Below are 27,219 nucleotides of genomic sequence, written 5' to 3'. Positions count from 1 at the left end.
TGTGGTTCAAACAGCGCTTCTACCAGTGCACTGCACTTGGGCACAGACAAAAGCCCACAGGCACACACATGCAGTAGCATACGATAGAATATAGGCTAGCCTTCATCTAGACATTAATGATTTTAATAATGGTTATCTGAAATATAAGTAAAGCGCACAACTCCCGTATATACAACAGCCTGGGTGCCTGGAGGGTAGATACTTAAGAAAAGAGAGACCGGCACACGGTAGGCTATAATGAAACTATGCCTTTTATTAGGGCAGAAGATCGGACGTTTCGGCGCTTGCCTTTTTCAACAAAGCCAAAGATTGTTGAAAAAGGCAAGCGCCGAAACGTCCGATCTTCTGCCCTAATAAAAGGCATAGTTTCATTATAGCCTACCGTGAGTGCCGGTCTCTCTTTTCTTGATGATGGTTATCTACAATCAGCTCTCGGGGCCTGACTTACCGGAGACAAATCGCCAACCGTTCAGCTGGGCTGATAGCTTCCCGGTAGTTGGTGTCCATCTTCTCAATTCTGGATCCAACCATTTGGAGGACATGGTCAAACTGACCCCGGTCGAGGCGAAAGTATCTCCGAAACTCCTCTCCATTCAGCCGAAGCTCTTGGACCAGACGATGGTACTCTCCGGCTTCTTTACGGGCAGTGATATACGGCTGGACCCACACAGACCGCCGGCGCTTTGGCGGTGGCTGGTCGTCTAGCATCGCTATCTTCAGCACGCTGTTCAGAACTGGTCTCATTGTTGAAAGATGTGAGAACCGGCTCTGTTGTGTCTATTTATATTAGTATTAACTCCCTCCACAATTCGAATATAGGCGGGAGACAACATAATAGGCTGCCGATGCAGTTTTTAGATCAGTATTTGACACATTTTTAAATAAATATTTTATATATAGCCTTATAGTCGTATATGATATATATATATACAGCCTATGGTGTACGTGATGCTATATAGCCCAAAAAGTGATTCAATTCTCGCTCACAATAGGGCAACCATAGAGGTAAACGTTACCAGTTAGCTACGAGATCGTGAGATTTTTCGAAATTGAATTTCTGCCTCACGTATCAACACAAAACTGCATTTGTAGTTCTGTGTCGTTATAACTAAGATATCTGTCGGAAGAAATAATTTTTCCATGGACATATTTAGCCAATATTTGATTTATAAACTCCCTCGCTCTGCCCCGCTTGGACGTCCGCCATGACACCTGTCCTGAAATGTTCGCCTGGCCAGTGATTCTATGATACTTCCGGCCAGATCTATGCAGTGGATTTGATGCAAGCGTTCGATAAATCCAACGCTTGCGTGATCCGAAATGCAGCGCATACGCTTCGGAACGCAACCCTGTTGGGAAAACGCAGCGTTACATTGGAAATGACTGGAACTTCCGGTGCAACACAACGCAGTCACGCAGTTGGTGTGGCCTGGGCGTCTCCGACTTGCTTCGACGCGTCGACTTTCAGGGGGCAGCCCTAGACTGCTGTACTGTGAGTGATGTGATTGGTCATCTTTAGACTGCCCTATCGAGAGTGAGTGATGTGATTGGTCAGCTTTAGACTTCCCTACTGAGAGTGAGTGATGTGATTGGTCAGCTTTAGACCGTCGTAATGAGAGTGAGTGATGTGATTGGTCAGCTTTAGACTGCCCTACTGAGAGTGAGTGATGTGATTTGTCATTCTAGACTGTCCTATTGAGAGTGAGTGATGTGATTGGTCAGCTTTAGACTGCCCTACTGAAAGTGAGTGATGTGATCGGTCAGCTTCAGACTGCCCTACTCAAGTGATGACGCTGCCTGAACCAGCCTTGCACTACGAACCTGAGATCAAACACTGAAACTGCACCATTACTCATGAGATACAAATGGAACATTTTCAACTTTGAACTTTATCCCTCCCAATCTTTCACACAGAAATAACAACACAACACAAGTTCAGTTTGGAATAATATATCTTTATTGTTTAATATTGAAATGATTCCATTATGCTCTCCTGTGTTACAGACAATGAACACTACCAATACCATAAATGACAGAAAATACAGTCTAATGTTATTAGCACCTCTAGATACTATTGTTCTCGTATGGTTTTAGTATAGTGTTTACATACATGTAGATGACTACTGTCTACACATGGTCTCTGTACACCAGCGTTAACCAACACAGGCTTCCCAGACACAGGTGTGTTTTTCCACTGGAAGAGATTTGTAGTTGTAGACGAGGCCTGATCTGTGTCTGGGAAACCGGCCCGTTGGGTTTACATGGTAAAGGATAGGACAGACACACAGTATGCCTACTTTAATACAGCTGAGAGATCAATCAGCAAGGGACACAGAGGGGGCAGATTGGAAACCTTTCTTTAAGTGCTGGGAGAAAATGGTAGTACATCCTTGCTCTGGGTATCATAATGGTTTCGATAATAATAGACATTTTCCTTGGCCTGACAATATGTTTCCTAGAAGAACTACCCAACCCTGTGAAACATCACTTGCAACGTCTCTTTCTGAAACATTTGAAGAGTTTTCACCCCACAAAAGGGCAAAATATAAACATTTTCCCTGTAGAAAAATGAATTTCTTAACATTTCTCTTTACTTACTGACTGTATATTTCTCTTCTTCTTTCTCAAATCCTAAGACCCAGACATTACCTGTATTTTCCAGAGCCATAGGGGACATCATTAAGCAACACTAAAACAACCGTCTTGGAGAGAATTCAGAACACTGTTCTTCCAATTAAAGAAGGCCACAGAATCAATCAATTTGATTTACAACCTCACATCTAGCAGCTAGCACTCCAGAATGTCCCTGTAGGGAACCAAACTTGGTTTTTCAAATTCAAAAACATTCTGCTCTTATCCAAAATCCATTCCTTATGGGACTAACATTTACCTCAGAAACAACACAGCGGGCACAAACGGAGAGTAGTCCTTCATAGCCATCCTCATTTAGGGACCAGAGCAGGTCCATCTCTGCCTCAGCTAGCTCAACCCTTTGGCTGGTAGCCTTTTCACAAGAAGTTGGCCATCGACTGTTAAACAAACAACACAAAACTACATCAGCTAAGAAACTAAGTAACCTAAACGTAGACATTCTCAATGTTCCTTCCACGTCCAGGTTTTCTCTCTCACTGCCATTTACATGTGACGTTACATCGATTATCTTCCTCCATGGATGTAAAGTGCTCATAAAAGCCAAATGCTTTTTCATTCATCAATCTGTCAACCAGCAAGATTTCCTTTACAAACTCTGATATTAAACATACAACAATTATTGTTATTATTGTTATTATTATTATTATTATTATTATTAAGACCATTTCAGTTCACACAGTCCCCCCAACCCAGACCCTCCTCTCCACATAGTGGTAACAGAGCAGGACCACCTCTTCAACATACAGCCAATCAATTGGTTGAGATGGAGAGAGCAGGGGTTTCCTTGGCCCTGGACCAGGACCAGGGTTACCTGTACTAGACCAGGACTAGGGCTGTATGTTTTGGACCAGGGCCAGGGTTGCCTGTGTTGCAGGAAAGTGGTACAAAGACCTCATGAAGAAACAAGCTAAACTGTAGCAATCACCTTGGCAACGGAGCTTTGGCTGACCCTGAATGTTGTGACACAACAGACCAGGTCATCAGTGACTCTGGACACAACAGACCAGGTCATCAGAGTGACTCTGGACACAACAGACCAGGTCATCAGAGTGACTCTGGACACAACAGACCAGGTTATCAGTGTTCTTTCACACACTCAAATACTACAAAACCGCTTAAGTGTTACTTGTCATTACTAATTCTTTATTTTAACGAATAATCACATATTCCATGAATAGTTAACATAAATGATAAATGTGTTGAGATACAGCTTGTATAATTTAGAAGATGATGGTCACAATGAATACTGAACCCAGTACTGATGTCTGATAGTTCAGCCATTTACTCTCTGTTACTGGTTCTGCCTGTGTACACTTCCCCATCATAATGTTGTTCAAAGTGCTTGGATCAGTAGTAAAACTACCTTCCCTCCCAGACCAAAACCTTCACACACTATCAACACATTCAACTCCACAGTTTATCCATCCCACCTGCTAACTTAAGGCAAATCCTATTAAGTATACGGTAACTGTATCACATCAGATATACTTCCACAATGACTCACTAATCTACTGGCTCAAAGCATCTCAAAACAGTCTAGTAGGAGAGTGTTGACTACTTGATTGCATCCTTCATCAATTTATCATCTTCTGGCGATTCATACAGTGAACTGATTATAATCGAAGCTGGGACCTTCTATCGTGGGTTAGTCAGAATGGACGCTTTTTTTGTGTTATGTCGTCTGGTGGGAGATCAAACTGCTGCAGTCACGTTTTCAGGTGTGAGTCTCTTCTGCTCGGACTTTCTAAAGTAATGCTGGCAGTTCTTCTACATTCCAGTGATGGTGATGCACTCTGCATGACATCAGGAATAGTGTCCCTGTTAGTGTGGAGGGTTTTTTGGAGGGTAGTTTGATGTTAGTGTGATTTGTATGATGCCACCAGGGGTACCAGCCCTCAGAGAGCTGTGCAGTATTGAACAGCTGCTATGAGGCCTAGGCCGGGCCCTGAACCAACCACTGCCTTCCCCCTAGACATGAGGATCTCAAAAGATTAAACAGGTCTCAGCAAGGTGGCTGGAAATAACTTGCAGTTGTGCTTACACCTATCCAGTCTGTTCAGAGCTTCAGAGGTGTCTAGGGAGTAGGAGGGTTGTCTATGGACAGAGCTCCTCACTCAACGGACCCCAATGGCTTCAGCACAACATATTAGAAACCCTCCCACAGCTGCAAACTCTCATTTCAAGGGCAGTTTCAAACTGGACCCTGTACAAAAGCAGCAAATCAATAATACAAATGTGTATCTTTTTAACACATTAAGAAACGAAAGCATAAAAAGTACCTTTATAAAACAACACGGTCATCAACCAACTATATATGGTTGACATACCATATATCACAATGGCAAATATAATTTAAATAGATCATTGGGATGAGTTTACATATAGGTTACAATACGCTAAGGTGCGAAGCTATTCCTTTACAGAATATAAACATTTTACAGCTTATTACAGATACAAAAGCTTATCCACGACTTCCAATGACTTTCAATAGTACCAACCGGAACACACAAGGGAGCACATTCATTTATCTCTCATCAGACCGTAAACACCCAGGCCACAGAGAAGGAGCTAGAATACCTCTTACATTATCTATATGCTGTGTGTACAGTATACAACATGAGAGGAGCTGTCTTAGGGAGGACATTAGTCTGTGTTTACAGTATACAACATGAGAGATCTTAGGGAGGACATTAGTGCACATGAAAGGCTTTTACTTTGGCCTTGGATATTTTTTACTAGTAAAATCATTAAAGCATATTTTAATCTCAATATGACGTTTGTCAAAAGTGCACATGAAGCCAAAAATTGCACATTGGGCCATAGGACAACATTTAGATCATAAACAAACATGCATAACTCTCAACTTTTAACGACACCATATTTTAATAAGGCCTCCAATACCTTTACTTCAGTGTGAATTGACTGAATTTTTGTTAGCTCTCCTGACTTTGTGAAACACAATAGGTTAGTGCATATTAGTCACCTAATATTCCAATATTTTAGAATAAAAGTGGGATAAAATGTGCTACACAAGTAACTGCCAATCACCATATGATACAACATACAGTACACCCAACCAAGCGTCTGTGTGCTTTTGCACGGAGTAAGTTAATTAATACGGACTGAAGTGAATGAATTAAGGGGAGAACAGCTGCTGCTATTCTAGCCTAGCGCTCTAGTCTAGTAACCTGTATCTGAGCTCCTACTCTGCTACACTGTATCGGTGGGCCCTTCTAACTTTCAAGATGCACATTTGCAAGCGAACACAATAAATATTGTACTGTATATGTCTTAAGGAATCAGAGCAAGAACAGAATTCCCCAACATAATTCATCATAAAATTAGCCTGGCAACCCATTCTTAAATCATTCTGCCCACGATCATTATTCTCCACGGATTCAGTGCAGTGAAATAAAATTCAGAATGGGCTGCCAGGCAACCAGAAAGTGGCATAATAACTTCAAAACCCATGATAGTGACTGACTGCTTAACATAAGCAACAGACAGGGAAGGGTCAGTCAGTACAAACTCCCCGCTGGGGGAATCTAAAGGGTAGCTGACTGATTGTGGATCTGACAATCACATTGACTTATCTTACACAGCACCTTTACTTTACTCATCCCTCTTTGCTACATACCTCTCTCTCTCTCTCTCTCTCTCTCTCTCACACACACACACACACACACACTTCATCATCTCACACACCATTCACCAGTGAACTACACAATGGAGTGGCAAGTCACAACCTCTCTGAAAATTCTAACAACGGCCTGACCTGCCACACATTACTGCACAAACTACCACGTGGACATGAAGACACAGTCAAAAGTACATGTTAAACATCACTAGGGGTGGAGAGAAGGTTATAAATGCTGTATATCATCTAACAACAAGTGTGAGAGGTTCACAGGATTTGGTTATCGATCGGCGATGCCATACATATTGTTCAAAGACAAAATCAGCATTTGGTTATCGCTGGAACAGATCAGAACCATCTTGAGTAATAATTGGCAAATCAAAATGTTTCTCTGGTTCTGTTCTACAAACTCATCTTGGACTTGGCTTCAGCTACTGGCGGCCACCAGGTCAACGACTCAGAGAAGAAAGAGAGGAGAGCCGTGGAAAGAGGATGAGAGTAAAGAAGAGGGGACCAGAGGAGAAGAGCAGAGAGGAGTGTTGAGAAGAGGCAGAGCAGACGTAGCTCTGCGGGAGGCCAGGACAGGTCAACTATCACCACGGGAACCGTACGCTGTGGGAGGAACCCGTTCTGCACCAGACCCTCCAACCCTCTGTCATGGAAACTCAACCTCAAAACAAACCCAGACTTCTCACTGACAAGAGCTGGTTAATAAGAACGGACCTAAAACTAACACAATGTGTGTGGAAACCCAAGTGAAAAAAAACACAAAAAACAAAGATTAAGGAAAATTATTTAGAATGTGTCCTCGTGGAATCAGATGTCATCTATTCAGATTAAGGTAGGTCTAATACGTCACAAGAAACCTTAGCATGAGCTGTCACCCCGGGACCGGACGCCTCTGTTCTCTCCTCACCCTGCTGCTCCCCCCGAGAGCCCAGTGTTCTGAGATAAGGGAATACATGACGTGCTATGGGTTCTACAGTAATCCACTAGTTGTTGGAGTTCATCCGAGTGGTTGAGAACAGGGGTGGGGGCCGGGGTAGGTGGGGGTCCGGGGGCGTGGAGTGGAGCAGGGGGAGGGAGAGGGGAGAGGCGTGGTGGTGGTGGTGGTGGTGGTGGGGGGGGGCGGCCCCAGAGGTCACCACCGCCCCCGGGGGAGCCTGGCTGACCGCGGTGGGGTCTGCCATCATTGGGGCCAGGGATTGGTCCAGGTCCAGGGCGTCGGCCTCGGGGTTGCTGACCCGGAAGCACTTCTCCTTGTGGGCCTTGAGCATGTTAGAGAAGCGGAAGCGCTGGCCACACACCTGGCAGGGGTACGGCTTCTCGCCCGTGTGCGTCCGCCGGTGGCGCTTCATGTTGGGCCGGCTGGTGAAGCTCTTTCCGCAGATCTCACAGATGTACGGCTTCTCTCCTGTCGACCGGTGGAAAAGGGAGAGAATCAGCGACTGCGCTTACTCCGCACTGTACTAGATAAATTCAAATGAGTGTATTCTCTGCTCAAGACATTGTCATCTACACTGGAAATCATCACTGTGAATCCTGTCTTATAAAGTGAGTCCTCTGTTTATTGCCCTGACCCCACTATCCCCCGGCCTAAACAATCCTTTATGGCAGGAGACCTCACCAGGGGTCCCCTCCTCCCAGCTATCTTTGATCTCTGTAAATGTTCACTTCAGCTGTTGACCTTCAGAACTAGCCTACTCACAGATAATTGGCTAGTGAATTATTTGCATATGCAGGTATGGTCACACCCACACTGTTTATAATGCTCTGTTTTGATGATAATCATTGCTCTTGGTGGATTTTCCCTTCTCTGAGAGTCCGACTTTGCAAACTCGTAATCTATTTGGAATAAAAGTAACCAGCTTGGACTTGCAAAGATGAACCATGGCATTCTCGACTACTCTTTTCTTAATTATTAGAATAAATCTATAACAGCACACCCAGACAGGTATAGGAATAATACAGCACAGCACTGTACCTACCGTTGCCTCACCGCATAAGTAAACTACGACCATGCACAGATATGACGCTAGGTTGAAATACAATCACAGAAAACAAGAAGCATTGTTAGGAAACACTCGAGTGTTTGAATGTTGTGGTGTTGTTTGCGTACTCTGGTGAGTGCTGAGTGTTGCTAACAGTATGGCTACATGACCAGGGTGAGAGCTGACCTGCTCTGGTAGAAGAGATCACGATAGACTATGCTGTTCTTAAATCTCCAGTTTAGTGTAAAGATTGTTAAATACAGACAAAATGGCTGCTGCTGGCTCCAATACTACAGGGTCAAGTCTTCGCACGCCATTCAGGGGGTTGGGGGCGACATGAGCTAGCCTATCTCCAGCCCCTGAATCTGCCATTCAGTGTCTGGAAAGGCTCTCGTCCAGCGTGATCTCTTGGTTGGAATTCCAACCAGGCCAATCAGCGTCCTTTGAATGCGTCCTTTGAATTAAACTGCACAACGTGACGGGTTAGGGGATGAACTAATCGCTGAGGACTCCTTCGGCAACGCCCATCTCAGAAAACGGCTGCAACGGGAGCCTGTTCAGACTGAATAACGGGAATGCAGTCTGTATGTCAGACTATACATGAGTGGCCCTCCCATAACTGTCAACTGCAACAACAGCTGTATGGTGTATGGTCTTACCAGTGTGCGTCTTCATGTGTTCATCGAAGTACTGCTTCATGTTGAAGTCCTTGCCACACCACTGGCACATGAACTGCTTATGGCCGATGTGGATGCTCATGTGAGAGCGCAGCTGGTACTTGTACTGAAAACGCTCGCTGCAGTTCTGGAGTAATACACGCACGCGCACACGCACGCACGCACGCACACACACACACACACACACACACACACACACACAATGGATTTACCATTGGAGACCTTAGAGACATGTAAGCACACTACAGTGGGTATATGGTAGACTCACAAGTAGAGTGAGTCTCTAAACACTGCACTCAACTAGAGACTGAGGTCATTCATCCAGATTTTGTTGCTAAAAGTGGATGGAAACAATTTGAGATATTGAAAACAAACCTGCATTACAGAACCAATCCAAAGTCATTAGGGCGGCCCTTCCTAATGGGGCGGTGACATGCAGAATGTTTTGATTCAATGTTTTAATTCTCCATAGATAGGGGGAGGCCAGAATTTCCGGTAATGCGGGTCCTTCACCCTATTGGAGATGTAGGGAGTGGCTCTGATTTGTAGCGTTGGTTTTCGCCGCAGTTCTAGCAACGATTTTCAAAAGCGACGTCTCCAGACTTTCGGAGGGGGAGATCTCCAAAGTCTGGCTTTGCGAGACTAGGTATATGGTTACAGTAAGCAGAAGGGGGATCATACTAACCTCACAGTTGAAGGGCTTCTCTCCGGAGTGCTGCAGGGAGTGCACCTTCAGAGACATGCTGCGCTTAAACGACTTTCCACATGTCTCGCAGGTGAATGGCATGTCCTTAGTGTGCGCTGTGCAGAGACGATCAAACAAGCAAGCATTACACTGGTTCCTCTCTCTCATCACACTTTCCTGTCTACAGTAGGTTCCAATAGATGATCTACAGATGTCCAACCTCTTTCTTGTCTACAGTACGGACCTATAGATGATCTACAGATGTCCAACTTTTCTCCTGTCTACAGTAGGGACCTACATGTATAGATGATCTACACATGTTCAACCTCTTTCCTGTCTACAGCGGGTCTCTATAGATGATCTACACATGTTCAACCTCTTTTGTGTCTACAGTAGGGTCTTATAGATGATCTACAGATGTTCAACCTCTTTCCTGTCTACAGTAGGGTCCTATAGATGATCTACAGATGTTCAACCTGATCAACAAATGGAATGGGATGCTGAAACTGTGTTGATATGCAACAACTGGTTAGGCTGAGTTACTAAAAACTACAGGTACAACAAAAACCTCAATGGCTGCCACACTTCAACACTCGCAACACTCACATACTTCCAATAACAATAAATTGTTCTCTCTACGTCGTTCTCGGACGAGCCCTCCAGCGTCTTCCTGATTCTCCATACATCTGGCTAGCTCGCCAGTACTTTCTGCTCCTGCATCTTTCTTGAGTACGTCCATGTATGTTAGTGTGGGACGCCCTCGTGATCGATGCTTGTGTGTTGGTTCCCACTGCACCAGTTTGCTGGCTGGAAGCTCCTGGTGTTTCTGGCAGTGACCAGCCAGCCTAATTCTGCTGGATGCTATTTTCTCACTCACCCTTGGTGTCCCTCCATACAGATGCTTGTTGGTACAGTAACATGCTAGTTCTGAAAAGCCTTTCTTTTCAACAACAATTGAATCAGCCATTCAGTTTCTCATTCTGCCTCATTATCAGGCAGTAAAAGGAAAGTGGATGCGGCACATTTGGTAGGAAGTAGTTCCACAACCTGCAATTACATCTTGCAATTACACTTCCACACACCACACACTTCTACTCTACTGTACTCTATGAGGGATAGGCCTGTCTGCGACTTAAAAAGCCCCAAAACACACACCTGTAAAATTTCCTCTTTTAGTCAAACGCTAGATTTTTGGATCCCCATATGGAAGGTCAACACATCAGATCCCTGTGACACCTCAGAGGTACTCACGGACCATGTGACATCTCAGTATTCACCCACCATGAGACACCTCAGTACTCACCCACCATGTGATACCTCAGAGGTACTCACCAACCATGTGTTTCCGGACATGGGCCATGGTGTAGAACTTCTTTTCACAGATCTCACATGAGAACTTCTTCTCAGCATAACCGTGGACGATCTTGTTGTGTTCGTGGAGGGACCACAGTTTCTTGAAGGCCTTGCCACACGTCACACACTGAAACACAGCAGACAGACCAGAAAAGAGGCCTACTTGTAACTTCTTGAGTCTTGAGTGTTTTAGACACAAGATCTGGTGTTCGATTATACACAAATGGAGAATGCTATGAAAACAACAAAAACAAGTGAGAAAATTCAGTTGTGCATGCGAGTCAAGTCAAAGTCAAAGTCTTTTATTCATCAAATGCACATAGCACAAGGTCATTCTGAACAATGAAATGCGTAGGACATGGCAAGCAACAAGTAACTAGAAGGCATGAACAAAAAGGGTACAAATATCAACAGAAAAATGCAAAAAATACTGTGGCCAGGAGGACAATTCAAAAGACTGTCATAAACTCTTAGAAAGATATATAGGGTATAGTATATACAGTAGTATAGTAATGCTTTATAGTATATAGTATAGTATAGCCTTGTTTCTTTATTCACATACAAGTGTTATATTCATAGTTACCCTGCAGGGAAAGGGAGATTTTGCATAGCATAACAGCATGTGCTGTTAGGTCAAAGGTGCAGAAAGTACAGAGCATAGCTATTTATGTTTAAATCATGACCTACCCCTTAGTATTGTTTTAACCAATAGAAACATGACAAAGCAAGAACAAGGCAGAGTCCAGGCCCGACCCAGTCCTCCAGCACCCTACCACCACAACCCAGCAGGGGGTCTTCTGTCTGTCATGCAACTCCCATGAGAAAAGGAACTTATAGCAAACACAGTTGTCTTCTGAGTAAATAAATGTATTAAACTGGAAAAAAAACACCACACAACTCTACAAGAAAACCGGCCTCACAGTACACACCCAAATCTACAAAGACCATCTCCAAAAGTACAAAGACACCGTCGCCATCCACACTGCCCAATCCACGTACTACTCTGGTCTCTTACAGTCTTGCTCTGCAAACCCCAAACAAATTCCTGAAACCAACAATCTCTCCCAATCCTTCACAATTGACAAATGTTACTCCTTCTTCCTGGCATGTTTTCAATCTAAAATAGGCAATCTACAACCAGCTGGTCACTCCCGCCTCCACCCACTCACTCTCTGAAGCCACCATAACTCAAATCAAATCAAACTTTATTTGTATAGCGTACACAGAGGTAACATTTCCCGAGAGATGGACATGGATCCTCTCCCTTCATTTTCCAGAGGGAAGCAAAAAACCCTTGCAAAAAACTCCCACTTTAACAAACCACTTCCTCTCCCAGTCTCTTCCACAATATCCCTGCCTGACCTGTCTAAACTCTGGACCACATCCCCTCCACTCTTGTTAATACCACCATAAGTCTTCACAGATATCAACTCCTCCCTGCCCACAGGCTCTATACCCCCCCCCCCCCCCAAACTCGCTGCTCTCTCCCCCACCCTCAAAAAACCTGGTCTAAATCTTGACATCCTTGATAGCTACATGTACATAACCATCTCCAACCTCCCCTTTCTGTAAAAAATACTCAAATGTGTTGTTGCTCCCCAACTCAAAACCCATCTGGCCTCAAATCACCTCTATGAACCATTTCAATCCGGATTCACATCACATCACAGCACAAAAACAGCTCTCCTCAAAGTCACTAATGACCTCCTCCTCTCCTCAGACGCCGGCTCCCTCAACATACTCATCCTCCTGGACCTCAGTGCTGCATTCGATACCATCAACCACTCTATCCTCCTCACCCATCTTGAATAATAATTAGACTTAATTAATTAATTTGGACCTCGAGGGTCTTTTATTCACCACACAGTGATCGACACACACGCGGTGACAACCACACATCACACACACATGCATCTGTGGTCACTGGTGGAAATTCTTCCTTGCATTTAACCCATCCCACCCGTCCTCCTCCTCCAGGGGCAGCCAGGAGCAATGGGCAGCCACGGGCACCCAGGGACCAAGTCCTCTGTCCAAATCCTGCCCCACCCCCCACCCCCATAACCCGAACACTGGACCTGGGGTGACAGGGCCTTCTCCATTGCCGCCCCCACCCTCTGGAACTCTCTCCCCAAACAGCATTGTATATCCAAGCACAAGTCATGGAAAATGTCCTTGAAGATAAGAGTGGGAACCCTCATTGAACACAGACTCTCTTGGATAATTATAAGTATAATTGTATATTACAAGTATAATTGTATATTATGCATTTTGATTTTTTCCCTCCGAGGCCATGTTTTCAATCTGCCTTGTTAGATAAAGGTTACTCTGATGTATATGGGGCGTCTGTAGCTCAGGAGGTAGAGCGGGTCGTCCAATGATCTTAAGGTCGGTAGTTTGAATCCCGGCTCCTCCTGATGACACATTGAAGTGTCCTTGGGCAAGATACTGTACCACAAATTGCTCCCAATGAGCAGGCTAGCACTTTGCATGGCAGCTGCCACCACTGGTGTGTGTATGGCCCAATCCCAAACCAGCCCCTACCCACTCCCACTCCGCCACCGAGTGTCACTCCAAATGAAGTGTCACTCGCAGCTATGGAGGGCACTCTCAATTGAGGGGGAGAGTATATAAATGGACAGCCAAATGTGGGACCGGCTCCCTACTCCACTGGAACAGACCGGAACAGGGAGGCAGCCGTCACCATGGCATATTTCGGTGATTTATGGGGGGAAATGTTTATGATTTATAAAAAATATATATATATAAATCACTAAATACATATTAAATGAGAAATGGTCAAAAATCCAAACGCAGATATGTTTTTTCAAATGAACTCTAACTCTAAATGAATACTATAACACTGTCCTGAGACAAATAAATCAATCCGTAAATAACTTACTCCCATGCCTCTTTGGTAGCATTCCTTCTTTTGTGTGAGCTGATTAGGCTGCGACATGCAAATGCAAAGAGGCATTTGCATGTCGCAGCCTAATCAGCTGCTTTGTCTGTTCCATTGTCCCCGTAAATAATGGAATATATGATGTCATTTTGATGTAGACCTAGGCCTATTTAGATTTATTTTATGTCGGCTATGAATACAGGCTTTTAAGAGTTTGCTACAAGTCAAGCGATATAGGGGTAAAGTGATGTTCTACTATTTAGGGCCCGAGCACTGGCGGTGCGAGGCCCTATTGTATTTCGAAGGATTATTATTCTACCTTCTCCCTTCTCCTTCTTCTTCTTCTTCTCCCCAAACAAATGCCTTTTTGGCGGCCTAAACATCGATGAAAACGGATGAAACTTTGCAGATACATCAGTCCCAGTGAAAAATTTGATAATTCATGGGTGACGGAAATGGGCGTGGCAAAACGGCTCAAGAGCGCCCCCTGGAAAATTTAAAATGGCGAGCCCCACCTTCCAGTTTGATGTAGGCGAACGAAATTCGGTGGGCATATGTAGTTCATCGAGACACACTAAAATGTCTCTTAGAGCTATACCCAACATGCAACAGGAAGTCCGCCATTTTGCTCTTAATGTGCCATTTTGTCCTTGTTTTTACCATTTCCATGCCTCGTACTTCGACGAACTCCTCCTACAGATTTCATCCGATCAACGATTTCATCCGGGTCAGCTTCATCTTAAGACCTTTGTGATCAAAAGTTATCAAAAAAATTGAGTTTTCACCAAACACCCTTGCCGTGGCGCCCCGCCAAAGTTTGACATTTCGCCATAAAACACGAAGTCCTCATAACTCCTCCATACATTATCCAATTTGTCCGATATATCTCACGCTTCATGACGCTTCTGTCCTGAACACATCTATGTGTCAGTATTGCGTCATACTTATAGCGCCACCTATTGGCTAAACAGGAAGTCCTCATAACTCCTCCATACATTATCCAATTTGTCCGATATATCTCACGCTTCATGACGGTTCTGTCCTGAACACATCTTTGTGTCAGTATTGCATCATACTTATTGCGCCACCTATTGGTGAAACAGGAAGTCCTCATAACTCCTACATACATTATCCAATTTGTCCGATATACCTCACGCCTCATGACGGTTCTGTCCTGAACACATCTATGTGTCAGTATTGCATCATACTTATAGCGCCACCTATTGGTGAAACAGGAAGTCCTCATAACTCCTCCATACATTATCCAATTCGTCCGATATATCTCACGCTTCATGAAGGTTCTGTCCTGAACACATCTATGTGTCAGTATTGCGTCATACTTATAGCGCCACTTATTGGTGAAACAGGAAGTCCCCATAACTCCTCCATACATTATCGGATTTGTCCGATATATCTCACGCTTCATGACGGTTCTGTCCTGAACACATCTATGTGTCAGTATTGCGTCATACTTATAGCGCCACCTATTGGTGAAACAGGAAGTCCTCATAACTCCTGCATACATCATCCGATTTGCACCAAATTGCTGACGCTTCATGAAGGTCACCTTCTGAACACATCTATGCGTCGGTACTGAGTCACACTTACAGCGCCACCTACTGGTGAAACAGGAAGTACTCATAACTCCTACATACGTTATTCTATTTGCTCCAAATTGCTCAGGGTTGATAAAGGTCGCGTCCTGAACACATCTGTAAGTCAGTATTGAGTCATACTTATAGCGCCGCCTACAGGTCAAGCAGGAAGTCATCATAACTCCTACATACATTATCCGATTTACTCAACATTTCTCACGCTTCATGCGTAAAATAATCTAAAATAGGCTAATTGACAGTGTAGGAAGACGGAACTTTATTTATATGTGGTTTCCTCATGGATGTATTAATAGAACAATTAATAGGGTTTCCTGCCGCATCTCTTTGGCACGTGCACTTCCTGCTTCGGCTATCGGGAGCTTGCACCGATGCAGACTCGCTATTTAAGGGTTTGACAGTCCACTCGCACTCCAAGTGTACTGCGCGCTAATTGGTTTGGGACGGCCCTTAACATGGCGAAGCTCGGCGTGAACGTGCAAACGGAGGGGAAGTGGATAGGGCGAGGACTAAGGGGTTGGTTTGAGATTGGGCCTATGTGTGTGAATGGGTGAATGAGAAGCCATTGTAAAGCGCTTTGGATAAAAGTGCTACAGTATATAACTGCAGTCCATTTACCATTTGTATATTCTTTACTCTGATGTATATTTTTTTACTCATCTTATTTTATCTTACTGCTATCTTCCTCCCCTTCACCATCACCATGCTCCTCATCATCCTCACTACCTTCATCATCACCATCATTATCACCACCACCACCACCTACCTGAATGCTCTTCATCACCACCACCATCACCATCATCATCACCATCAACCTGAATGCTCTTCATCACCACCACATTGTATGCACAGACATTTTTTTTTGGGGGGGGGGTGAGACTTGGGTACTACATACTACTAAAAATTATATCAGCTTAAGTATACTGATAGCTTCACATGCTGTACCAACAACAAATTCTACCGACATTGGTCGTGTGGTGGTCATCATTACGATAAATCCATTAATTCATTATGACTAGCTAGCTTGTTAAGCAGGTGCAGTCTGCTAATTTAGGCTCAGCTGTTTGCCGCTGTATGAGACTTACTTCACAACAGACAAATACATTTTAAATAAGTTATAGTTTGGCAACTGAGGCTTAAGAGGCAAACAATACACTTGTTTTGTTTATGTGTTACCTGGCTTGTTAGCTGTCATCACTCGGACACTCTGGATGGGGAAAGGGCAGTGGAGGAGTAGTGCCCCTCCGTTTGTGTCCGCTTTTCGCGTTTACCGTTGACAAAGGAGGGGAGGGGCACGTGTGTGTGTGTGCGGGGGGCTGGCAAAATTGACAATGCATTTTGGGGCATTATTACATGCTTTTTATCAATAATTGATCGATGTCACCATGGGCCACGTACAGTAGGCCTACACTGTAAAAAAAAAAAAAAGAAAAAAAAAAAAAAAAACTTTCAAAAGGGCACTTGCCTTGTCCAGAGGGCAAAGGGCAGGTGCTCTAGAACCACCTTGTGTCTATCTGTGCACATCCCTGAACACCACCACCACCATCATCATCATCATCATCATCATCACCATCATCATCATCACCACCACCACCATCATCATCATCATCACCACCACCATCATCATCATCACCACCTCCACCTACCTGAATGCTCTTAATCCCCACCACCACCATCATCATCATCATCACCCCCACCATCATCATCATCATCATCATCACCATCAACACCATCTACCTAAATGCTCTTCATCATCATCACCACCACCACCATTATCACCACAACCTACCTGAATGCTCTTTATCACCACCAGCACCACCACCATCATCATCATCACCACCACCTACCGGAATGCTCTTCCTCATCACCACCACCACCACCATCATCATTATCATCACCACCACCTACCTGAATGCTCTTCATCGCCACCACCACCATCATCATCACCACCGCCACCACCACCACCATCATCATAATCACCATCATCACCACCACCATCATCACCATCATCATCATCACCACCTACCTGAATGCTCTTCTCACAGTTGGTCTGGTGGTGCAGCAGCAGCTCACTCTCCAGGAGGAAGCGTTTGCCACACTTGTTGCAGATCTGCATGCGGTTGTGCGTCACGTTCATGTGCTTCTCCAGGTACCAGCGGTTGTTGAAGACGCGGGGGCACTTCTTACAGGGGAAGTGCTGCTTGTCCTCGAGACGGACCTTCTGACCCACCCCCTCCGTCTCCCGCCTCCTCCTGTGGCCCCGGCGCCGGTTGGCCAGCGTGGCGTTGCCGAGCGTTTGCCGCGTGGAGGCGGTCGTGTCAGAGCCAGCCACAGCGAGGGATCTGGTCCCCCGACGAGGCCTCTCCATCAGGGCCCCTCCCACTCTGGGAATGTTCAGATCGTTCTCTTCCTCTTCCTCCTCACTGCTCTGTCCTATGTCCTCCTCCTTGGCCTCATCTTCATCCTCCTCCCCGTCATCATCCTCATCCTCATTCTCCTCCTCGTCTCCCTCCTCCGAATCCCTCTCGTTGCTGTGGCAACGGGCGAAGATGGCGACCGGGTTCGCGGCGGCGGCTTTGCCCTCCGACCCCTTGGACACGTTGAGGGTCTGGTTGTTGAGGTTGACCTCCACGATGATCTGCTCCCTGTTGAAGGAGGCGTGGCCGTTGGAGCCCTCAGACTCCTCCCCGCTGCCCTCCATCTTACATAGGCCGCCACCGCCCCCCCCAGAGCCCCGCCCGCTGCTGCCCTCCTCCTCCTCCTTCTTGTAGTACAGTGTTTCCTGGGAGACCAGGCGGCGTTGGGCGGTGCTCCCCGGCCCGTCCTCCACCCTCACTGAGAACGGGCTGCTGCCCTCTCGTGTGCACACCCGGCCCAGCCCCGCCTCCTGCTTGATCTCCCGGTACAGCTGGTCGGCGGGAGCGGCCACGGTGGCGGCGGACAACAGGTCGCCTCCAAACCCCTCCTCCTGGTCGGCCATCATATCCCCGGCCCCAGCGGCGGCGGCCCTCAGCGAGTGGCTGTTGATGAGGTCGCGGCAGGAGGCAGCGATGTCGGTCATCTGCAGCAGGGTGGCGGCGTTGAGGACGTCGCGGACGGTGCGTCCGCTCACCAGCAGGCGGGAGGTGTAGATGAAGTTGAGGATCTGCTGCAGCCCCTGGAAGGTGAGCGCATCCAGGGACAGGTCCACACGACGCAGCTGCTTGGTCTGGGCGAACAGCGAATGGAAGAAGGGGCTGTAGGCCGCCAGCACCCCCTTGTGGGCGGGGAAGGTGCTGCGCTGGCGCACCAGGACGATATCGACGTCGCAGAGGTCGGGCTGGAAGAGGCGCTGCTCATTCAGACGCTCCATCAGACAGGAGAAGTGCTGGGCGGCATCCTCCACCACGGAGAACTCAGCACTGGGGAAGTCAGTCGTCTTCTCCACTATGAGCTGGGCCAGACAAACAGAGAGAGACAGAGATACAAAGAGCGAGAAAGATAGAGACAGAGAGACAGAAAGAGAAAGAGACAGAGAGAAACAGAGAGACAGAGAGAGAGAGAGGGAGAGAGAGAAAAAGAGAAGAATGGAGAGAGGAGGAGAAAGAGAGTGGGGGGGGGATTGGTGAAAGGATGAGAGAAAGCGAGGGGAGAGAAACAAAACAGAGATTATCATTCTGTGCTCTCTATGACTGTTTCATTGTTAAGATTAAATCCTGAGTTATTGGCCTGATAAAACTATCAACATTAGTTTCAGCACAGATAAGGATACCTTTGGACAATCACTATGTTGTCTTGTTACCAGTGAGATGGCCAATAAGTGCATAGAACAGACAGTCCCAGACCTAGTGCATAGTAGGATATAAAATAGAATAGATGCCATATATAACCAGTGGAATTCTTGTTATCGCTTGTCCGTATCTTATCAGCAGTAATCCATTCCTCATTCCAGTTCCTTGGTACACAACTAGACATTATAAGGATTCTAAACTGTAACTCTAATCTACTATCTGTAGTAAATTATAGTCTATTCAGTACACAGTCCCAAACTTAGTGCATAGTACAGACAGTCCCAGACCTAGTGCACATTTCACAGTAGGGGTTGTTTGAAAAAAACACAAGCTAGTCTGCTCCGTGCTCCTCCCAAGGTGGGTTTATTTTAGTACAGGAAGGGCAAGGCTTCCAACTGAAAGCACATGAACACACACACACGCATGCACGCACACACACATTCGGAGAGGACCGCCTGGACAGCGCATTGATATTCAGTGCCATCTCCTGCTATTAGCTCTGTCTCCCAGAATCCCCCTGCCTGCTCTGTCCACAAGGAGCAGAGGATTATGCACAAGACAGACCACGTCCAGAGACATGATGAGAAACCATGGTGAATAAATACTGAGCAACTCTCCAAAACAATTAATGAAATGTATCATCCCAGGCATTTCCTGGTGGAAAAAGGAATATTTATTTACACAAGAATTTCTCCTTTTTAAAAGTTTGTGTAATTGTTAGTGTGTGCCTTATAGGCTATAGACTTGTGCATCAATGACCTTTGGCAGTAGATTTGTGAGTAAACATGAGCATGATGTTGAAGGAATTAAGGAGGTGACACACGGAAAAGAAAAGAAATTAAATCAATTGCTGATTAGCTATAATTAAAAGTTCCGCCAGCAGATATAAATCCTGCAGCGTTGTCTGCAGCCCAGCGACGGCTCTCTCTGAGATCAATGATGAGACCTTGCATTTTCACACTGGAAATTTGATTCACATCCAGGCTTTAACCTTGGAGAGATGTGTTGTTTGAATAATTCAATTATGGCTTTATCTAATGTCAGATTTATTCATACTTGTGTGCCCCTGTTCTGCTCTCTGAGAGGAGAGGGGATTGGGTTATCACTCTGTGGCTAGGGTCCAGACATGGCTCTGTGGCAAAACACAGCAGTCCCAGTCAGATTCAATAACGGCCATCTTCCTACATGTGGTATTGTGATAATAATTTGTTCCCCCATGATGCAAGATGACATTGTTGTTCACTGAGAGCTGTATGAATAAACAATTTCTTACAGGCTAATTAAAATACATAGCGTTTTCAATTGCTTACACATTTATGCCAGACAACAATTTTATTGTGCGGAAGTTATGATGAGAATAATTAAACAATAAAAAAACAGCAGCAATTAATTTACATGAATAGCCTATGGTATTGGTAATCAACCTGCTGATACACTAACTGGATGTCAGATGTGTTTCCGTCTGGATATGATGGAAGTAATGCAGGGTGACATTTCAGAAGCGGACCCGGTACCAGACTTGTTGCAGCGAGTCGACCCAGTTGTTGGGTCTGCTACATTATGCAATACAAACAAAGAGGAAGACATCTTGTCACATTTCATTGCATAGTCTGAACAAAGCATGCAAGCACGTTGGATTTAACACCTCAATTATCTATCTAACGTTACCACCCCATCCATCTCTCTCTCCATCCCTCTTTCCCCTCCCTCCCTTCCTCTCTCTCTAAATGTCAGTGGGAGAGGTGGGGAGCTGTCCTCACCTCAACCCACCCTCTCCGTCGGGTGTCTTCTCATGCGTTATTCATCTGGACTGAACCAGGGACGCCACAGGGGGGTGCTCACACGCATTTAAACAAGGCTGCGTAAAAGCCCCTGACACCCCTCAAACAGACCATTCCATCAGACACACACACACACAGTCACACGGGGCATGCACTCTCTTCAACAGTCAGTTGCTGCACAAAAGAATACGGCCATACAGATCTGTTACTAGACACACACAGGATTTCTTAAGTTTGATTTTTGTTTCTTTCCTTTGGAGAAACAGTTTTAACTGAAATACTGTCACGAACTTCAACTGAAATATGAGAAGTTGAGAGTTGTAATACGTAAACACAGACGTGAACAAAGGGCTGAAGATGAGCACTGACTGGTCAGCTATAGTGATGAACTCAAGCACGCTGACACCATGTCAGTCAGCAGCTCCAATAACAGTTTTTGCTCCCATAAGTAGGCTAGCGAGTGTGTTTTCTCACACGGCCAAGAGGGACAGAGCACAGTCCAGCCGTTTACCAGGGGAGAAATGAAATCCTTTCAATTTGATGTTCACTTGGTGAAAATGTGCTCTCTCTCCCACACACCCCTGAACCAGGCTCAGCTTGGACAGTCTGAATCTCCTCCAGTTCAAAGCTCAGCTGAACACTCTGGGTGTGTCTGAGATTCTCAAATGTTCTGCTGTATACAGTATATGTACAGACATGGACAAAATTGTTGGTAACCTTCCGTTAAAGAAAGAAAAACCCACAATGGTCACTGAAATAACTGACAAAAGTAATAATAAATAAAAATGTACTGAAAATTAACTAATGAATATGAGCCATTGCTTTTGAATTGTGGTTCAACATAATCATTTTAAAAAACAAACTAATGAAACTGGCCTGGACAAAAATGATGGTACCCTTAACTTAATATTTTGTTGCACAACCTTTTGAGGCAATCACTGCAATCAAGCGATTTCTGTAACTCTCAATGAGACTTCTGCACCTGTCAACAGGTATATTGGCCCACGCCTCGTGAGCAAACTCCATCCTACGGGCAAAGGCTGGCCTGATATTTATCAGAGTTTTGCCCCTTCTTTGGTCACTGAGCTTTTGAGATTCGTATCGCACAGTTCGCCGGGGGTCAGGCGGAGAAGCAGGATGACGAAACTCTGCCATTTTACCAAACGTTTAGCTGAAAAGAGTGAGCAGAAGTGGACGGAAAAGCTGCCGTTTTATAGTCGCACACACACTTGATGTTAACCAACATCTATAATGCTGCTAATTCATGGAAGTATAACGTTAGCTGGCTACTGCTAATCTCACAGTGGTAAAGCTAGAATAGTACCTGGCAACCCAGCGCGCAGTACCAATGCTGTATTACTATTGGCTGATATGATATCAACAGAGTGTCATTGTCGGTCCGTCAAAATTTCATAATGTAATAATTTCAGACAAAATATAATTTTTATGGAAAAGCAATACTTTTACTCTACAGCCTTCTCAAAGCCCTATGGTTGTATTATTTTTTTATTTTTAAAAATTTTTTAATCCACATATAACATATTATACCTTTAACTGCAGCTTTCAGGTTGGAAGACAGTGCCTAAACTACTACCTACTTCCTGGTCCCACTCTTGGACCGTCCATCCTTGGAGTTCTCCTACGCTTCCGCCAAGCCAGGGTGGCCATCAGTGGAGATATAAAGGGGATGTTCCACCAAGTCCGCCTATTGGAAGAGGACAAACCCCTGTTGAGGTTCCTGTGGAGGGACGACCTGAATGATGAACACCCCTCCATTTACCAATGGGAAGTGTTACCCTTTGGAACTACGTGCAGCCCATGCTGCGCAACCTTTGCACTACAGTGACACGTTGCCGAAGACCCAGATTCTGGAGAGGATGTCCGCTACAGTGTGGAACAATGTTTCTGTACAAAGTGTCGCCTACGAGGAGGAGGCCAGGAACATCCTGACGAAGTTGAGGACTCTGTTGGCACAGGGTGGATTCGACCTCGGACAGTTGGCTAGCAGCAACTCTAATGTCCTAAGTTAGCTCCCATCCGAGGCCAAAGCCGAGAGCAGTGAAACCTGGATGGCGCAGAGCCCCAGAGAGGCTCAAGAAATGACCCTGGGCCTCGTCTTGCACTTCAAGACAGACACTCTGCACTACCGACATACTCGACCTGAAACAAACCAGATCACCCGGAGAAGCATCTACAGCACTCTTGCCAGCCAGTATAACCCACTGGGTTACATCCTCCCATACACCACCAGAGCCAAGATGCTGGTGAGAGAGCTGTGGGCCAAGGAACAGGGCTGGGATGACCCCCTCCCTGATCACCTCGCTAAGAAGTGGAGAGGGTGGGAGGAAGAGCTCCCTCTACTTCGGGAGATCACCCTACGAGTTACTTCCCCTCGACTATTGACCTGGAAACCAGTAAGATAGACCTGCACGTCTTCAGTGACGCCTCTGAGACCGCTTACGGGTCTGTGGTCTACCTCCGAGCAATGGACAGAGCTGGTGATGTCCACGTAGCCTTTGTCGTGGTGCGCTCTAGAGTGGCACCCCGAAAGCAGCAGTTGATCCCTCGCCTGGAGCTCTGCGCAGCACTCGTCGGCACACAACTCGCCAAGATGGTGAAGGAGGAGCTCACCCTGCCGCTGCACGAGACGTTTATGTGGTCAGACTCCATGGCCGTTATCGCCTGGCTACAGTCACAATTCTGCCGCTATAAAGTCTTTGTGGGGACCCGGGTTTCAGAGATCCAAGACTTGGTAGGAGTAGAGTGATGGAGGTACGTCAACACTAGACATAACCCGGCAGACATCATCACTAGAGGGGCCACTCCCTAGCCCAAACAAACAACTACAGTCATGGGCCAGACTTCCTCCGGCAGCCTGAAGAGGAATGGCCAAAGCAACCCATGGCGGAGAACCAAGACGAATGCGAGCTGAAGAAATCCCTTTTTTGCAGACTAAGTCAAGCCCCAGCCTCGGAGGGCCCTGAGATGGATAATTGCTCTACGCTTGATTGTTTACAGAAGAAGACGGTCCTTGGGCACCGCGGCGGATTATGTTGAAGCTGAGCTGCTAGTCCTGAAGAGGGCCCAGAGGGACTCCTTCCCAGAGGATCTGAAGCATCTGGAGGAAGGGAGGCCCGTCCCGTCAGACAGCCGACTCCTGTCACTAGTCCCAGAACTCGACCCGCAAGGTCTGATCCGGGTGGGAGGAAGGCTGCGACGTGCCATGAACCTAGTTGCGGATGTGAAACATCCCATTGTCCTGGGAACCAGACACAGAGTCATGGAGTTGGTCATCCAAAAATATGATCGAGTGGTGTGCCACGCAGGAGCAGAAAGGTTCTTCGCCGAGTTACGGTGACGGTTCTGGATCCTCCAAGGAAGAGAAGCCGTCCGCCGGTTCCAGCGAACCTGCCCTGACTGCCAAAGGTGGAGAGCTCAACCCGTCATACCTCAAATGGCCGACCTGCCACCCTGCCGTCTCAAAATCGGAGAGAAGGCGTTCCATTCAACTGGAGTAGACTGTTTCGGCCTGTTCTTGGTCAAGAGAGGTTGAGGGACTGAGAAGCGGTGGGGGATAGTCTACAAGTGCATGACCACCAGGGCAGTACACATCGAACTGCTACAGTCAATGAGCGCCGATTCTTTCTTGATGTCTTTTCTGAGATTTCAGGCCAGGAGAGGGACTCCTGCAACGCTACTGTCGGATCGAGGGACTAACTTCAAAGGAGGAGAGTCAGAGCTGCGGGAGAACTTTGAAGCTATGACAGAAGAACTGAAGACCTGCCTAGCTCCAGCCCAAGTCCACTTCCAGTTTAATCCCCCAAATGCTCCACACTTCGGGGGGACTTGGGAGAGAGAGGTGAGGTCCATCAAAACAGCCCTGTACACTGTCCTGGGGGCACAGACTGTCGGAGACGAGGTCCTAGCTACTGTCCTGTCTGAAATAGAGGGAGTACTGAACTCCAAGCCACTTGGATATGTGTCCTCAGACATGGCAGATGTTGACCCTGTGACTCCAAACTATCTCCTCATGGGGCAGCTGGATCCTGCGCTTCCCCAGAGCGTGAACAACCGAGATGAGAGGAAGAAGGATGTGGAGACACAGCCAGGTTCTAGCGGATCAGTTCTGTTCCCACTTTCTCCTATACTATCTGCCCTCCCTCCAAGCCCGACAGAAGTGGTCTAAGGACAAGGATAAGCTGACAGAAGACACAGTAGTGATGATCGTAGACCAGTCTTTGCCCAGAGCCGTGTGGCCAGTGAGCATAGTGAGTAGAGTCATCGCTGGATCCGATGGAAAGGTCAGAGCGGCGGATGTCCTGGTCCAGGGGCGGACCTACACTAGACCGGTAGCGAAACTAATAGAGCTTCCTGCCTTCCCTTACTCCAACGAAGACGACCCATTCTCTGATCTTACCTCTGATTCTCCCCACTGAATGTAGGGGATGGCTTGAGATCTGAGGTCAACGCAACAGGGATGCCCAGACTTGACGTTGACTCTGAGCCTTTAAATTTAGAGATAGCTAATTACGCATAGCGAATTAGGGGGCGGCTGTACTGAAGACTCGGCGGCTGTACTGAAGTTAGATGAGCTCAGTTTGAGTATTATTATCAGAGAAATCTATTACGTCCCCCGTCCCCCCCATTATTTTCCTGTTTGACTAATTGTTCTTGTTATTTGTATAGTTCTATAATGATTATTACTGTCTTGTGTTGTACTACAACACTGTAGTTAGCAATTGTCAGCACTGCGTAGTTAGGTTACAAATATACTGCTCTGTTCGCATTTTGGTCCATGCACCTGAGTTACCGTAGCAAGAAAAAGTCGCGCAGGAGAGAAAATGTCCGTTGGTGAGGAACCGTGTTTGTTAGTTGCAACAAGTTAGTACAAATGGAGCTGTGTTATAGCGTTAATGTATGGTAGATTGTATGGTTATTTGAACGTTGGTCCTTGACAGAGAAGAGGACGAAGAATATTGAGATTGTTTGCTGCCTAGTGTGTCACCACCAGCTAAGAGATGCTAGCTAGCTGCCGCCAGTAGCCTACTGGAGAAGCTAACATTAGTTTCACCATGTTCTACGGACACAGAGACACCCATCGCGAGGGACAGTGTGGGGTAGGCAACTGACGCCTACGGCCTATCTTCCTGGTGCCCTCTGTCAGCCGCAAACGAGGGCGTACATCTCCTCAGCTGCCCCGGTGCCCCCTCGTTTCCTACGAACAGTCTGCCTCCTTCACCCTCCAGCTTCGTCTGCTCAGCTCAACATGTGGACTCCTTTTTTCCTTCGGACATTCGCCTGCCTGACGTCTGCTATTATGAGCTCCACCCCTGGGCATCTGGTACCATTAGCATAGGATTAGCTTAGGGACATAGCATAGTTAGCATAGCATATCATTTAGTATAGGGCTTAGTTAGATATTGTATGAGTGTGTGTGTGATTATTTGAGGAATGTTAAATATTCTCTTTATTATTATTTCCCCCCCCTGTATCTCTCCCCAGTTATTTAGTGAGTGTCCACAGTTCCTTTATGTCCATAGTAGGCGCCTACTGGTCGTGGTCGTGGCCTAAAGTTAAGTTAGTAAAATTTAAAGTAGTTTGAGGTTTTTTAGAATGCCTTGTCATCCATCCATAGGTTTGTAGCCCTCCGCTACACAAATCATTCCATCAGACACATAGTTGACGCCCCCGCCACCCCCATTGGCTATTACCAGGCAATATCGCCGAAAAGCCTTGCATTTGTTCTGGTGCCGAGGCGGCCGCTATACTAGGCTTTGTCCCATTGTCATTCCCCCATTCCTTCTGTTCAATGTTGCTGATCCCCCATTCCCTCTGTTCAATGTTGCTGGTTATGTTATATCACCATCTTCTTGTTTGAGCAGAGGACTGGCAGCTAGCTTGTTAGCTCAGTGTAGTATATCTAGCTAACGCTAGCTTTTTCAGCTATGCATGCTCAGCCTCTCACTAGAAATATGAAATAATTATGAAAGTATATTTTAACAACTTAAACACAACTGATCAGCCATTCAGTTATCAGCACAGCAGAGTAGTCTAGTGTAGGCCTAGGATAGGCTATAATCAAAGTCCTTATCTCTGACAATAATAAACTATTTAAACAGATTTTTTTTTTAAAGAATAAGAATAATTTCACTACAGTACCC

The 27,219-nt window shown here is 46.1% G+C and overlaps 1 protein-coding gene across 1 annotated transcript in view; it reads right to left on the bottom strand.

The window, feature by feature from the left end:
* Positions 1–1,991: 1,991 nt before the first annotated feature.
* Positions 1,992–27,219, bottom strand: part of zbtb47b (zinc finger and BTB domain containing 47b) — a 78,620-nt gene continuing 53,392 nt past the window's right edge. Inside the window, exons 2-6 of the mRNA XM_084459061.1 lie at positions 17,534–18,940; positions 10,975–11,122; positions 9,643–9,758; positions 8,940–9,084; positions 1,992–7,703 (exon numbers count right to left, since the gene is read on the bottom strand). Of these exons, the coding sequence (XP_084315187.1) occupies positions 7,282–7,703; positions 8,940–9,084; positions 9,643–9,758; positions 10,975–11,122; positions 17,534–18,940 (2,238 nt within the window). The 3' untranslated portion in view covers positions 1,992–7,281. The remainder of the gene's footprint in view (positions 7,704–8,939; positions 9,085–9,642; positions 9,759–10,974; positions 11,123–17,533; positions 18,941–27,219) is intronic.

The sequence above is a fragment of the Borostomias antarcticus genome (assembly GCF_949987555.1).
Source record: "Borostomias antarcticus genome assembly, chromosome: 2".
NCBI lineage: Eukaryota > Metazoa > Chordata > Actinopteri > Stomiiformes > Stomiidae > Borostomias > Borostomias antarcticus.
Note: the sequence above shows the minus strand (reverse complement) of the source record. Positions and strands in the feature narration are given on the sequence as shown.